General features: G+C 43.0%; 1 protein-coding gene across 7 annotated transcripts in view; it reads right to left on the bottom strand.

The window, feature by feature from the left end:
- fat3a (FAT atypical cadherin 3a) overlaps positions 1-16,649 on the bottom strand; it is an 87,207-nt gene that overhangs the window by 30,358 nt on the left and 40,200 nt on the right. For all 7 annotated transcript variants that reach the window (XM_014029365.1, XM_014029368.1, XM_014029371.1 and 4 more), the window contains 5 exons: positions 15,469-15,683; positions 12,716-12,853; positions 9,075-9,218; positions 8,477-8,674; positions 5,164-5,965 (listed from right to left, as the gene is read on the bottom strand). In XM_014029365.1, the coding sequence (XP_013884819.1) occupies positions 5,164-5,965; positions 8,477-8,674; positions 9,075-9,218; positions 12,716-12,853; positions 15,469-15,683 (1,497 nt within the window). The remainder of the gene's footprint in view (positions 1-5,163; positions 5,966-8,476; positions 8,675-9,074; positions 9,219-12,715; positions 12,854-15,468; positions 15,684-16,649) is intronic.

The raw sequence follows: 16,649 nt of genomic DNA, 5'->3' as shown, positions 1-16,649 counted from the left end.
ACACACACACACACACACACACACACACACACACACACACACACACACACACACACACACACCACAGTAAACACTTTGTTATGAAACAATCTCTGGCTGCACAGCATGGCGGGGTCTCCCAGAGGTGGTAGATTGGGGGGGTCCCTGTTCCTGGTGTATAGAGGTGTGCCTCAACAAGCTGAAAGGCAAATAGGGAGACGTGAACCAAAAGCCACCTGCCTAGGAGAAGGAAAACTTTGCCATAAAACTCAGGAACCATCAACACTCATCAATCGTCCACCCCTGTGGATGGCAAGTTGACAAGTACTTTTAAATAGAGCAAACAAAGTACCAGCCCCCAGTAGGCCTACACAGCAAATGGGGTTTTTAAAACCTCCGGGGACCCAGCCTGCAGCACATTTGGCACGAATGTTGCAGGTGGTCCTATGACTGTGCCTCTGGCCCGTCTGGTGGGGAGCCAAGCTGGACAGGCCAGCAGTACAGTGACTGGAACAAGCTTTACTCAGACCTCGGGACCTGATGCCTACATGTCAGATTCTGGACAACCGGAGGGTTTATTGCTTTGGGGCTCAGTGATGGTGAGGGCTTTTGCCTCAGCTGTTGCTGGGTCTACAGTGCGTACCCAGTGCAGGTGTAGCCCTTGACTGTACCCTATCGGGGAGCGGTCAGTGCCTCACAAGTGCTGGGGTCTCTAGGAGATGAGGACACCAACCTGCTAATAGCTTCCAAAATGCCTAAATCAATCCGTTCTCCTCCTGTCTCCAAGCTTTGCAACCGGCCCAGAACCTCTCCAGAAGCTGTTCTGTACCGACAAACTGTTTTGACTGGTTGTTTCTGAAATGTGGTGCGTTTAAGGAAATGGGAAAAATAGGTTTCATTGTGCAGTCAAGCACTTCCTGGTCACAAAACGTTCTCTAAATGCGCAGCAAATGCGTAAAAATGCGCACATTATGGCAAAAATTATTTATCATTAAATCTGATTTTATTTGGAAGTAAATAAAAAATAAARCTATATAAAAACATTACTTTTATAAAGTTTGAAGTCTGGACTGTCCAACCCAGTTCAAAAGAACACTCTGTAGGCTGCCAATTTTTTTTACAGAAGCACTTTGAAAGCATCACCTCTCGGCCCGCTCTGGAGCAGGCGTCAACCTCAATAACCTGTATATAATACTATCCCCCATTTTATGGATGATTTTTAGGGTTAATTTTCTAGTATTTTATACAAGAATAAATACAGCACTCCGTTTTATCTCTGATATTGTCTCTCTAAACTAAATCTCTGGACCCAGCTGTGGTTGACTCACAGATCAGTCACTGCTTCACCTCGTCCTCCCTGTGCCTCGTGACATCAAACAGCTTGCAGATTAAATTTAAGATTCTCATATATTTAATTTATGTAATGTGGATCAAAGCATTGAAGTCATAAAATTATATTTATTTCATTAAGTTTAATTGCAGTTCTGAACATACTTAGTGTTTTTCTTCCTTTTTTTTCCTCGTTATCATCTCTCTATGCAATTCACAATTATTGGCAAACATCTTTTAGGACAGCCAATGGGGACTTTTCTTGCTCAGGAGTTGGCAACACTGCTCACTGATGATGTCTGATTCAGGCTGATCGAGTCAGTTCTGTACACATCAGGTTCCTGTTGGTCTGACTGACGTGTGCTGGAGCAGCTGCTCGTTATCTTTAGTTGATCCGACATGTTTGGAAATGAACAGGCTGCTGGTGTTAGAGCAGAACAGTTTATGTTTGCATGTTTTAATCTAAAGCAGATCCAATATAAGTGCTTCAGTTTCAGGCTCAGGGTTTGATTTAAGTCTGGTCTGACCCTCAGTGTGTGTTAGCACAGAGAGGAGTGACAGACTGACTGTTGCTGTGAGTCTATGGGTCAGCTTTTATAACCATATGATCTTTCTGTGAGGAGTTTGCATGTTCTCCTCGTGCTTTCGTGGGTTTTCTCCAGGTACTCCAGTTTCCCTCACCCCCAAAAACATGTACAATAGTTCATTTTCAGGCCCAGGCCTCCCTTGGAAAAGAGCTCTGTGATCTCAATGGGACTTGCCTGGATAAATAACAGTAAATAAAAATAAATAAAATCCATCACCAGGAATATATCATGGATTTATACCCATCTGTTTGGTACATGTCTTTTAGTTTTCTTCTTATGTTATTTAAACATATTGTAGACTTAGTGTTAGAGCTGCTCTGGTACCAGATTTTTATAGTTTGTGACAGCCCTGGTTCTATTTCTCTTTTTTTGCTCCTCATGTTGAACGACACTTTTCCTGAAGCTTTTTTCTTCTTCTTCATTTTATTGCTGAATTCTGTGGTTGGTCTGGTGGTGCTGTCATTCCCCACACATGAAGACTGGGATGATTTGTGGGACATTCACCTTCTCGAAGCCAAACCATCACCATGAGAGAGGAAGACCCACACCTGACTATAAGACGTGAAGACGATGAAGTCTGCAAAGCCAGTAGCGTATTAACATGTTGGTTCGGTTCTTTTTTGTTAGTCCTTGGCAGCTTGTTCACCTTCCATTTACTGCGATGGAGCGTTCTGGAGCCTGAATACTTGTGAGCCCTGGTACAACTCATGAAGCCGCCTCCTTCTCAGTCTTCTGTTCTGGAGGTTAGGTTATATTTCTGTTTTCCTCTGGTTACACTCATAAAGCTGGAACGTTTGATGGTTGGTGAGGTGGGGTCAAGAGCACAGACAGCAGACGGGTAGAAATCCAAAACTGATTTCTGCGAATGAAAACTAAACCAGACTTGAAAAATAAATGAGTTGCAGAGTAACAAGTGAGAATGTGACAAAGAGTGAGTGAAACCAAGCTGCTAACTGATGATCAGCAGCAGGGGATTATGGAGTTTGATTACAGATGGATAACAGGTGTGTGAGATATTATAAGCTGAGCAGTAAATCACTGACATAACTGAACACTAAAACATAATAACCAGGAAACTGACACAAACAACAAGAAACCCTAAAACCTTTTCTGATTTTCATCAGTAAATTCTGCTGCCTCACTAGCTGCGTTTCCATTGCAAATGTGCGCAAAACTGTTGATATTTAATGTAGAAAAAACACAGTTTCGCAACTGCGGTGTTTCCATTAAGAAATGCTATTAAAGTCACACGTGAATACATTTGTTCTCGCGATAAGTCATTACAAACATGGCGGCGATGGATGTAAACACATAGCATGTTGCTACCACGACACTAACGCTCATCATCAGACGTCAGCGTCTTTTATCGAGGCTTTCCAGCAACAAAGTCCCTACTTGGGAGTGGCTACGTGTGCTGTGTTTTTGGGAAATTGTAGTCGGTGAGTTTACTATTTTATACTACTTCTGTGATATTACTACCACTTATACTTCCTGTTATCTTCTTCGATGTCATCTTTTTCGCCAGTAGAAACAGCCGGTTGTTGATCACGTGACTCCCGTGATGCGAAAAAAGTGTTTCCATTGCAGTTTTGCAAAAAACACCAATTTCGATACGGCCGAAAAACCACCAAAACATTTGTCGAAAAACGTCATTTTTTCTAAATTGACGTGTTTCCATTGAGCAAATTTATTTTTGGAAATTCTAATTTGCACATTTTCATGGTCAATGGAAACGCAGCTAGTTTGTCCTCATGATCTTTGAATCATTTGGAGTTCATGTGTGTTTGATATTTGTTTACAGGCGGTTTACTCTGCCAGTATTCCAGAGGACCTCCCGGTCCACAGCATGGTGCTGAGAGTTGGAGCCACAGATGCAGATGTAGGAAACAGTGCTCAGATTCACTACTCCCTACATGGTCCTAAATCCCAGGACTTCAGCATGGACCCGGACACTGGTAAGGACAGAGGGCAGCTTTGGAAATATTCCTTTATATGTTTTATTCTAAACTCTGTGGTCTCTGTGGCTTCCCCTGAGTTTTTATTGTGTTTTTGATTCCTGCTCAGGTGAGATCAAGTCATCAGTAACTCTGGACCATGAGACCACACCTCACTACAGGTTAATTACGTGTTTCCATTGAGAAAATTTATTTTCAAAATTCTAATTTGCGCATTTTCCCGGTCAATGGAAATGCAGCTATTGTCAAAACAACAGTTTGAATCTATATACATAAAGGAAGAAGGCTTTTTCTGTTGGTCCGGGGTAAACTCAAAAACTATAACAGGTAGACCCTGAAAAACCATGTATATTCTGATTCTCCATCAAGTAGGCCACAATCTGGTATTGCTTTCAATGAAATCTGTTTAAAAATAATACCAATATTAACCAAAATAGAAGTATGCCTACATCGGGGTACTGCAAAATCAAAACCCTTACCAATAAACTGCCTACATATACCTACATGTATTGGCCTGGATAGCTCAGTCAGGAGAGTTCTAGCTTGCAAACTAGCCAGCCAGGGTTAAATTCCTGCTAGACAAATGTGTTTTTATTTCTCTTGCCCAAATTTTCCCACTGAAAATACATTGAAATGCACGTTGGTAATATTGGAACTTTTAAATGTCCACAAAATCATTATTATTTGAACAACTTCCATGCAGTTTGGTTCTATTTAATCATTTTATTTTACTCTATCAATTTCCATGATCAAAAGTCACCTAACATGTTTTTTTTTTTCAATGAAATGTCACACCAAGTTCATTTCAACGTCATCGAAAAAAAACGATTATTGTTCACCTATGGGTCCTTATCTTATTTATACATGTTAAGTGCATGTTACGTTTGTTGTTACCCATTTTATGTTTGAAACTTTGTAATAAATTACATCTGCAATACAAAGTTAGAAGTTAAATGTGTTTCTCGTTTAACCTAGGCATAGCCAAGTACTCTTAGGCCACTGTCGGATTCACTTGGTTTTGGAACTCCCCATCTTACAGTTTTCCAAGACAGACTTTAGCCAGTCCAACACATTATTATGGTTAGAAGACATCAGTATAACAAAAACAATCATTGGGCAATCATGGGACTACCCAGGCAGTGCGGGGTATCCCAGCTAGTATTTTTTTTTATAAATGACACATCTCACTAGCCTTCAGTTCATTTATTTCCTGAATGTATTTTCAATTAATATTTTGGTGTTGGGATAATTTCATACTGCTGCCATTAATAACAATGTATACTTAGAGGACAGAATGACAAAAAGAGACTCACCAGTGCATGTACAGCGTGAGGTCCGGTGGAACCGAGGGGAGACAAAACTGACCCGAGGGGTGCTGTACGTGGCCAGGTTGTGTGAGTCCAGGATGATGCTCTGTTCACACTGCGCCCCTCGACACTCCAGCCCTGAACAGTTCTTATCCAGGATGGCAGAGACTCTGAGCACCTCCTCCAGCTTCCTCCGTGATGTGCTGAGCTTCTGCGTGAGGTAAGCAGCCTTGTAGAAGCCTCCTCCTGCTGTCTGCACACAGACCAGCAGGTCCAGTTGCTGTGTCCCTCCAACAGGCTGCAGGCTGAGCAGGTGCAGCGTGTCGCGTTGTTGAGACATGGCCGCCTGCTGCATCACCTTCAGGACACTCTTCAGGTACAAGGCCACAAAATCTTGTGGAGCTACACTCTCAAAGCGCACTGTCACTGCATCCCGGAGCATCTCCAGTGTGGCTTGCTCCACGTGCACCGTGATAGGAACAGGTACAACGAAGCGGCCATCACTGACACTGGCATTGAGAAAGTATTCCCCCGCATCCAGACCCCCCAGAGCAATGATCTTCCCATCATGGGGACTGATCTTAAACAGACTGCGATGGGCTGGAGGGGCATGTCCAAATGTAAGAGCATCGTAAGGGTCAGCATCAGTGGCGTGCAGCTGACCAATCACACCACCAGGAAACTCATCCTCCATGGTGACTATATGAATCTCCAGGGGCAGGGCAACGGGTCGATGGAGGCTCTCCTCGATCACTCTGACTGTCAAAACAGAGGAGGAGGACAGAGGAGGCTTCCCAGAGTCTGACACCTGGACAGGACAGATAGAGATCAAACAAATACATCATACACAGGTGAGAATAAATTACACACAGGATTAGAAGCCAGACAGTACCGATAGACCCAAACATGGAGTGAGGGTTTGCTGGGAACGCCTGGCAGAAGAACCGAACACAAAGATCATCAACTCAAATCTCTAACACCTAAACTATATCCCAGCTGAGGTGGGGGACATTGAGCATGAGTGGGTCATGTTTCGCGCCTTATTTGTTGAGGCAGCTGCCTTGAGCTGTGGCCCCAAGGTTGTCTGTGCTTCTCGAGGTGGCCATCCTTGACCTCGGTGGTGGACTCCCTGGGTAAGGGAGACCGTCGAGCAGAAGAAGGAATCTTATCAAGCCTTGTTGGCCGATAGGACTCTTGATCAGCTCTGAGGAGATTCTGGCAAACTATCCTACGACTGAGGTGAGGGAAGCAGCCATTGACCAACACTGTGCTCAGTGACGGAGTTCCAATTATAGGGGCATCACTCTGCTTAGCCTCCCTGGTAAGGTGTTTTCAGGGGTATTGGAGAAGAGAGTCCGATTAATGGTTGAACCTCAAATTCTGAAGGAACAATGGTAAATGGACTGAACTTATATAATGCTTTATCAAGCCCCACAGGGACCCCAAAGCACTTTACACTACAGTTATTCACACACTGATGGTGGTAAGCTACACTGTAGCCACAGCTGCCCTGGGGCACACAGACAGACGTGGGGCTGCTTGGCACCTAAGTCACCGGACCCTCTGACCACCAACAGTAGGCAAGGTGGGTGAAGTGTCTTGCCCAAGGACACAACGACTGAGATGGCTGGAACAGGGGATCAAACTGGCAACCGTCTGGTTACAGGACAACTCCCCTAACCACTCCCCCACAGCCGCCAAAAAATGCAGACTCCGTCCTGCCCGTGGAACAATGAACCAACTCTTTACCCTCACTAGAGTTTTCGAGGGGTCATGGGAGTTTGTCCATCCAGTCTACATGTGTTTTGTGGACTTGAAGAAGGGAGTCTGGTTCAGTGGCCTCAGGATTTCATCTCTGCTGTTTGCAGATGATGTGGTCATGTTGGCATCATTCATTGCACCGTGATCTTCAGCTCTCACTGGAGTAGTTCACAGCTGAGTGTGAAGTGGTTGGGATGAGGATCAGCACCTCCAAATCTGAGTCCATGGTCCTCAGTCAGAAAAAGGTGGATTTCTCCCTCTGGGTTAGGGGTCAGGTTCTGCCTCAAGTGAGGAGTTCAAGTATCTCGAGGTTTTGTTCACAGTGAAGGAAGAATGGAGCATGAGATTGATAGATGGATCAGTGCAGCTTCTGCAGTTTTGCGGACTCTGTACCAGTCTGTTGTGGTGAAGAGGGAGCTGAGCTGTAAGGCAAAACTCTCTGTTTACCGATCAGTCTACGTTCCTACTCTCACCTATGGTCACAAACGTTGGGAAGTGACGAAAATAACGAGATCTTAGATACAGGAGGTTGAAATGTGTTTTCTCTGCAGGGTAGCTGAACTCTTCCTTAGAGATAGGGTAAGAAGTTCAGTTCTCCAGGGGAGACTTAGAGTAGAGCCACTGCTCCTCCACATGCAGAAGAGCCAGTTGAGATGGTTCATCTGGTAATGATCCCTCCTTGGAGAGCAATGGGCCCACTTACGAGGCCCCCGCTCCTATGGATTCTTTATCCATCCCCACTCACCATAAGGATGCCTCCTGAACGCCTCCCTAGGGAGGTGCTTCAGGCATGTCTGACTGGGAAGAGACCCTGAGGAAGACCCAGGACACGCTGGAGAGACTATAGCTGTGTTTCCATTGCAAATGTGCGCAAAACTTTGTAGATATTTTGTTAATGTCGAAAAAACACTGTTTCGCAACTGCGGTGTTTCCATTAAGTAAGAAATGCTTTTAAAGTTACGTGTGAATACATTTGTTCTCGCGATAAGTCATTACAAACATGACGGCAATGGATGTAAACACATAGCATRTTGCTACCRCGACACTAGCGCTCATCATCAGAGGAGACGTCGGCGTCTTTTATCGAGGCTTTCCAGAGACAAGTCCCTACTTGGGAGCGGCTATGTGCGCTGTGTTTTTGGGACATTGTAGTCCGTGAGTTTACTATTTTATACTACTTCTGTGATATTACTACTCTTTCTACTTCCTGTTATCTTCTTCGTCATCGTCTTTTTCGCCAGTAGAAACAGCCGGTCATTGATCATGTTGATCATGTTGACCATGTCAAAAAGTGTTTCCATTGCAGTTTTGTTAAAAACACCAATTTCGATACGGCCGAAATACCACCTCATCCTAGCGCAAAAACATTTTGTCGAAAAACGAAATTTTTTTCGAAATTGACGTGTTTCCATTGAGCAAATTTATTTTCGAAATTCTAATTTGCGCATTTTCATGGTCAATGGAAACGCAGCTTATGTCTCTCGACTGACCTGGGAACGCGTTGGAGTGCTCCATGAGGAGCTGGAAGAGTTTGCTCTGGTTCTGTTCTGTCACTCACCTGTATATGAAGAGCATATTCAGTAGCTATGTCCCTCCTAAAGACGTGACTGGCCACAAGCGTCCCCTCTCTCTCCAGCACGAACTCCCTCCCCTCGTTTCCAGACAGGATGCTGAAGTGAAAGGGGGGTCCATTACGAGACGAGTCCTGATCCAGGACCGACAGCTGCAGGATGGTGGTGCCGATCGGCTTGTTTTCCTGAGGGGAGAGTAGGATGTGGGGGTATATTAGGACTGTTAGACAAAGAACCAGCAGAGGCAGAGATTTTATCTAAGGCAGTAAAACTGAGACTTTGCCTCTGTCATAACATAAAAACTATATTTGTCATTGTCTCTGTCGGGATTCCTTATTTCTTAGATTTTCTCCATAATTTATCTGAGTCTACATCTGTTTGTACACCTATAGATTATTTCATCAAAGCTCTGCAGTCTGTCCTCTCATTATTGGGGGTGGGGAGGTACATCTTTGTGTTCAGACATTAAAAATAAATGTAGTGTTTCACTCCAGCCTTTAACTGTGTCCATGTTTTTTCTTCTATAAAAATGACTTGTATGTGTGATGAGCACTGAACTGATTTGACCTGACGTCTTCTGTTTACCTGTATGACAGCAGTGAGGTTGGTGGGGGCGAAGGTGGGGGCGTTGTCATTGATGTCAGAGATTTCAATGTTGACCATTGTGGTGGAGGACATTGGTGGAGTTCCAGTATCCAAAGCTCTGATGGCCAGAGAGTAACTGGAAACCTGAAAAAGTCCAAACAATGAGAGATTTTACAAACAAAATAATAATAATAATTTTATTTCCCTTTATTTAACTAGATAAATATTGTCTGTGGGCCAAAAAAAAGGCTTTAGTTTAGGAGTTGGCTGCACCTTCCTTGTAACTTTAGTTTGATGGTTCCAGCATGTTCCCAGGTCATATAATACAACATTTTCACTTGCTGTCATTGGCACAACCTGGAAGGTAATTCTGACAACAGCCTTTTGTAAACAAGGGGTCAGTCAAAAAGACGATTTTAGGGCTTTTACATTAGGGGTGCAACGATACAGAAAATTCACGATTCGGTTCGGTTCGATACTTTAGTCTCACAGTTCGATATTTTTTCGATACAAAAAAGAGAAATTTCCATGCCCATTGCAACTTGTAATTTATTTAAATTAATTATGAACATTTGTTTAACCTCAAAAGTACAGTTTTTAAATTAAATGTTGCTGAAACAGCAAGTTTCTCAGTGGATCTGTGATCAAAAATGCAGCCTAGGTGGAGTAGTCGAACACAGATCCACTGATCCTTCAACACAGAACATCTTCAGAAGACAAGCTGATAAAGTAAAATTTAAAAATCTGTATTGTTCCATACAAGTGTGTATTGAACCTAAAGCTCTGTTCGATACGCGTCCATGTATTGTTGCAACCCTACTTTACATCAGATTTGTTACAAAGTGGGTCTGGTGAATATCCAATGTCCCAAATATAACCTAGATAAAGTGTGTATGAACATAAATAAATCAGTAAACACTTGTATTTTTTATTTACCTAAAGGAATTATTATGTTTCTATGAAATTATGCCATATTTTTTCCATTTAAAGTGCAGAATAATTAGTAATTCATGAGAAATTATGGGCTATTCATTGTTTTCTGTTTCTTTCTACTGCATTGTGGAAGTGGGGGTGCAGGGGTTAGAGAGACAGGCCTGTGATTGAGAAGTTGTTAGTTTGAATCCCCTGACTGTTATATCAAAATGAGGGTGGGAGAGGTGAAGCACCTGCACCTGCCTCCACCATCACTGCCCCACTCTGGGCCTTTAACCTCTTTGAATTGTAATAAAGTCCTCAGATACAGATGTCACAGTGCTAGCCTGTACTTTCAGCAGCCAAACAGGTGCTCAGACCTTCATCTCTTCAGGTACAAAGCAGCAACTGAGATATATTGAAATGTAAGTCCTACTGGACAATCACATGGGGAAGATTTGAGCAAAGCTTTATCAGGACTGCACGCCTTGACAGGTGTGCTAGCACAAGCTCTTTTGTGGGAAAAAGCAAGAAACAGGCATTTCAGCTGGTGGAGTCTGATCTGTGCAATGTCATGATGAACAGCTAAAAGTGTGTGTCTGCTCTTTGTGCAAGTACAAGGGTGAAGACACAGATCTTGTCAGGTACAAACTTGTCATCTGCCGCCCACCAAAGATGCACTGAGGTACCAGAAAGCATGTGTAAATTACCAGGCATGTATTTGGCATCTGTTCCTGAATGCTGCTACTCAAACATCCAGTCCAGAGGGTCGTGGCTGAGATGTGGTTGATGACCACATTTCTATCCACTGGATGGATCTGGAATTTTTTCAAACTAAAGTTACAAGGGGGTGCAACAAAAGTGCACAATTCCTGATTTGGCCCACTGATTAATCCCACTGAGATACTGGATATGTTTTTCAAGCGAGGCCTGAAGGCAGACTAACAACGGAGATTACAACAGAGTCTGCCAGGTCCAGGTCCAACAGCTGACTGTTCTGCACTGAATCACTGCTTGAGTCCAGGTTTGAGGTCCCCCACCACCACACCATCTGAGACCAGCAGTGTGTCCATGGTGCCCACTCTGTTATTATCTTTTACCAGCTTCTTCCTTTCAGGGTCACTGGTGCTCATATCCAGCAGTCACTGTGCGAGGGGTGGGGTCTACCAACTGAGCCACTGTGCTGCACCTGTTCTCCATCTGATGTGATACTGTAATTATTCTGATACAGTCACATGACCTTCCAACACTTCCTTCACTGCGTCTGTGTGTTTTTGTTGCTGCAGTGCTTCTATGGTCAAACTGGAACCACAACAACAACACCCTGAGGGTTAGGGTCTTATAACAGAGATCACATGACATTAACTACAGGATTACTCAGTGGAGAAAATGTTTTTTATTGTCATGTGGGTCACTTGACACATTTATAGGATTTGCTTTAGTAAGAACTCATATTCTAGCTCCTTGACCTCAGGTCTTCTACCAGTATCAGTGTTTAGACAGATTACCTCATGCTTCATAGTCACTTTTATTCCCAGTGGAAGGTGTCTCCTGCTCAGGCTACTGAACAATACAACATTTCTAAGTGTTATATTAGCTTCACGTGAGATCAGGTTTATATGATTTGTAGAGTTTGTGACTCACCTCCAACCCAATGAACAAACCACAATGAAGCCCTTTTAGACTCAGTAAATGCTTGGCTTTTCAATAAACACATTATTTCAATAAACACTAGAAACCCATCATATGACCAACGACCATCAGCTTTTACTCAGAAAAACAAGATATTATTTTGAGATGAGTAAGTTTTTTAATAATCTGGAAGCTCTGTTCACAGTTTGCTGCCAACAGTGGCAGCCCATTGAGATGCTGGTTTCATCAGCCCATGTTTATATTTTTACATGTCTGAACTGGCTACAATGCTGGCTACCAGTGAACCCATGGTACCTCCATCCCTGTCTGTAAAAAGTATCTGTCTAAAATGCAAGCTCACAGAAAAGGGTACATACTGACTGAGAAAGAACTGAGTCCAGTTATTTCCTTACATCAGCCAGCTTCCATGTTGTTTCACTGACAGCAGAAATTCTGTGCCATTCCACATTATTACAAATAACTTCATTTCTGGACATTTATGGTTTGATTTCTTTGTATGTATGGATCACTTGGGTTGTTACCGACATCTGGTGAAAATTTCATGTCATTAGCACCTCTAGTGAAATATTTACTGAGAAAAATGTTGACGTGTTCAATACTTATTTCACCTGCTGTATATCTCTTTTAGAGATAAAATTTGATAAAATAGAAACTAAATCACGGTCCATTGCATGCTGGTTAATGACCGCTATGTTTTATGACGAGGACGGAAGGTGGAGCTAGCTGACAATCAGGAAAGCAGATGTGGGAGGGGATAAAAGCAATTTAAAATTAAAGCCTGTGAAATCGTGTTTCTACTGATATAGTTCTTATATTTGAAGTGTAACTAACCCCAAAATCAACTTTCTGACTAACTTTTTTGAAGAACTTTTTGATATATTTATATTTCTGTGCAAAAGTTGATGTTTCCATGTAAATTTGTTAACTGATCTTTTACAAAAACTCCGCCAAGGAATTTCTCTGATCTGGGGAAGAACACTAAAAGGAAAACCAGTCCAGTCATAGTATGTTAATGTCACAGAACCACGCTGTAGATTCAAAGCAGTAGAAGTGTATCTGAGTGTGAGTATCCTTACTGTCTCACGGTCCAGTGGCTTGTTGACCTTGATGACTCCACTTATTGGGTCAATAAAAAACTGGTTGTTCTGGTCTCCACTGACAATGGCGTAGAGGATGGCTCCGTTCAGATTGCTGTCAGCATCTTCTGCTACCAGCTGCAGGCACAGAGACAGACATGCTGAGTAAACTCTAGTTTATAATGACTTCTGATGGTTTACAGTCCTCACGTTTTACAAACGAACATAAACATTTTACAAGATAAACATCTATTTAACGTATGTCATACAGAGACTTTTCTATTTTAAATCATCACTCTTCAAACCACAAGTGAGCTGAAACAGTTGTAGTTACAGAGACTTTAAACAGCAGTCTGATTCTGTGATGTGTGTGAGTTTCCTAGTGACAAAGGATGTGGGGACCCTCTGAGTCCCCCGGCTGACAGTGGTGGGCACCAGTCCGCTAAAGTGCAAATCCGCTAATTGCGGACCTAAATATTTCGATTGTGCTTTAGTGGTCTTACTAATTTTTATAATTCATAAGCAGATATGTGCTTTCTAAAATTAAACTGCAGTACCGCTAATAACTAATTATCTACCAGTCATCATTATCTTGAACAGCAGAAGGTATGACTGTCAATGAATCACAACACATGATCTGTCCAACAGCACCCCTCCCAGATAAACACACTTATTGTGAAGGTATACATCCTTGCTGACTGTTGCTTTGGGTCACAGTTCTGATTTCCCACAATGCTTTGTGTCTGCTTATGTAGTTGGAAGGCAATGTTTAGAGCTCCCTGTACCAGCAAAAACAGTTAACGTTTGTAATCCATACTAAAATTTTGTATGTATGGATCTATTTTACTTTACAATCGGAGCTCCTTTTAAAAAAAATGATAATAAAGTTTAAACACTGGAGCTCAATACTTGACATAATTGGTCGAAGCAATCGGCCATCGAGGTTACAGACTCAGAAATGATTCAAAGATGTTATGCTGATGAAGACTGACATCTAGTGGTCAACTGGAGCAACTACATGGAAAACTTTAAAATCCAWGCTCTTATTTTGAAGGGAAGATAGTTTCCTGTACTCCGTGCTTTCATTTCCCATCACAAATCAAATCCGTCATGTACCCAGAATGCATCGCTTCAGTTTTCCAATAAACAGTTTTATAATGACTTTATTGATGCTTCTTTAATGAAAAATCTACAACAAACAAAAGAAAAAGACAAAGAATCAGCCGAACTAGCAATCCTCAACAACTTTTTAATTGTTACACCAGGAGCTAAACTGTTTCAGGAAATCACATCCCCAGCAATCGGTAGTTGTAGGATTAATCTGTAAAAGGGTTCATACACCGCTAATTGGCAGTGTTGTACATATGTTGTACATGAGTTGTTGCCAGCTAGTAAGTGTGAAATTAACTTGCACTATAAAATTAGCTTCTGCTACTATTTCTATGCTTTTGAAGTTGTGGACCTAAATATTTTCATAAGCGCTTTAGAAATTGCGGAGCTAATTTCTGGATCAGTGCTGCCCACCACTGCCGGCTGAGGTGCCTTCATGCTGAAATTCCCCTTAATGAAGGACAGGGTCAGGTTTCTGACTGTTGTTGGTGTTTCTGCAGCATGAAGCAGTTCAGAAGACCTGGTCTTTCAGGTGTTCTGGAAGAGGTTCAGACCTTTGGCCCTGTGGCTCTGACTCTTGGGTCCTGGGCCATGGACTGGTTATCAGACCTTTACCCTTTAGGAAAATCTTTACTGAAAAACAGAATCTGTAGATGTTTTTAGATAAAAACTGTAGAGTTCAACTTTAATCAGCTCAAAATTACAGACCTGTGGGTAAAATCTGCTCAAATAACCTTCAGTTGATTCAGTCACCTAACCTCATTAGTCCTGTCCACAGCTGTCCTCCATCCTGTCCAGCCCCAGCTGTGTCCAGCTGCAGTCCTACATGCTGCCTCTCAGCTGCGTGCAGTTTGTGTTTTATTGCACTATTCTTTTGTACTCCTTTTGTAATTATTAAATCTCCTCTGAGCTGCTTGTGTTGTCTGTTTTCCTGTGAAGCAAATAATATGTGATCCTGGAGCACAGAAGAGCTCAGTTACAGCCAGGTAGGACTGCATGGTCCTGTAGGCTGTAAGAGGAACAATCAGTAAGAATTTACTGGATCTGGTGATGGCTGCTAACTGTCCTGAGGAGGTGACAGGAAGTGAAACAGCATCAGACCTGTCAGGCTGCTTCTTTTACAGAAGAGAAAGAAAAACGACCCACTCTGCTCTAATGTCACCTGCTTCATGCTGGCTCAAATACATTATACTGTACACCTGCACTAGTTTAACCCTCTCTCATACAAGCTCAGATGAACAGAAACACATTTATCTTCCTCCTGCCTGTCTCTGCTCCAGCCCCGCCCACTCTCACCTGCTCCTCATCATTCTCTCCCAGGTGTTTCTTGTTGTAGCTCGTTAGTTCCCCTTTATGTTCTGTTCTCTGTCCTCAGTCTGTCAGAGCTTTGTTTGTTTGAATCGTCCCAGCAGTCATGTCCTTGTTACCCGTTCATGTCCCAGATATTTTTGTAAGTACTTTTGATGCCACGTCAGCCTTTTGTTCTTGTTAAATAAAGCCTTTTTTGTACCTTTTTGGCCCATTAATCATTCAGTCCTGCACCCAGGGTTCAACCTTCCAAACCATTACATTATCACTTGAAATAATGAATAATTGTTTGAAGAATTCTAACAAAAACAGGATGAAGACTGTTTTGAGTTGACCTTGGCAACAAACTGTCCAACAGCAGCATCTTCTGACAGCACTGCAGAGTACAGGTCGTGGCTGAACACGGGTGTGTTGTCGTTGACGTCTGTCAGGTTGATGTTGACGGTGGTGACGGCGCTCAGAGTGGGCGTGCCTCCATCACGAGCCTCTACTGTCAGGAAGTAGTCCCTGCAGGTCTCATAGTCCAGAGGCTGGGCCACTAAAATGGCTCCTGAGGAAGAGTTTGTAACAACTGGAGCTTTACAAAAAACACATATCTGACACAATGATACAGTAAACTCATTATAACCAGTTCAGTTCTGAGTAAGAGTGAGTAGATGGATGGATGGATGGATGGATGGATGGATGGATGGATGGATGGACGGACGAGTGGATGGATGATTGGATGATGGATGGATGAGTGGATGGATAGATGGATGGATGGTTGGATGGATGATGGATGGATGGATGGATGGATGGATGGATGGATGGATGGATGGTTGGATGGATGGATGGATGGATGGATGGTTGGATGGATGGACATTGGATGGATGATAGATGGATGGATGATGGATGGTTGGACGGATGATAGATGGATGGATAGATGGATGGATGGATGGATGGATGGATGGAAGGAATGAGTGGATGGATTGACAGATGGATGCATGAGTGGCTGGGTGGATGGATAGATGGTTGGATGGATGGATGAGTGGTCTATGGATGGATGAGTGGACTATGGATGGATGAGTGGATGGATGAGTGGACGATGGATCGATGAGTGGATGGATTGACAGATGGATCATGGATGGATGGATGTATGGGTGGAAGGATGGATGATGGATGGATTATGGACGGATGGATGGATGGATGGTTGGATGGATGGATTGACAGATGGACGGATGGATGGATTGACGGATGGATGGATGGATGATGGAGGATGGATGGATGGATGGATGGATTGACAGATGCATGGATGGATGATGGATGGATGGATGGATGGATGGATGAATTAAGGAATGGATGGATGGATGGATTGACGGATGGATGGATGGATGGATGACGGATGGATGGATTGACGGATGGATGGATGGATGATGGAGGATGGATGGATGGATGATGGATGGATGGATTTGGTATTGGTAATTGGGGATGGGTACAACCCAGGTGAGCGGGGGCCTCATAAGTGGGCCCATTGCTC

This window comes from Austrofundulus limnaeus, unplaced genomic scaffold (genome assembly GCF_001266775.1).
Source record: "Austrofundulus limnaeus strain Quisiro unplaced genomic scaffold, Austrofundulus_limnaeus-1.0 Scaffold890, whole genome shotgun sequence".
Classification (NCBI taxonomy): Eukaryota; Metazoa; Chordata; class Actinopteri; order Cyprinodontiformes; family Rivulidae; genus Austrofundulus; species Austrofundulus limnaeus.
This window is presented reverse-complemented; position numbering and strand designations above follow the sequence as displayed.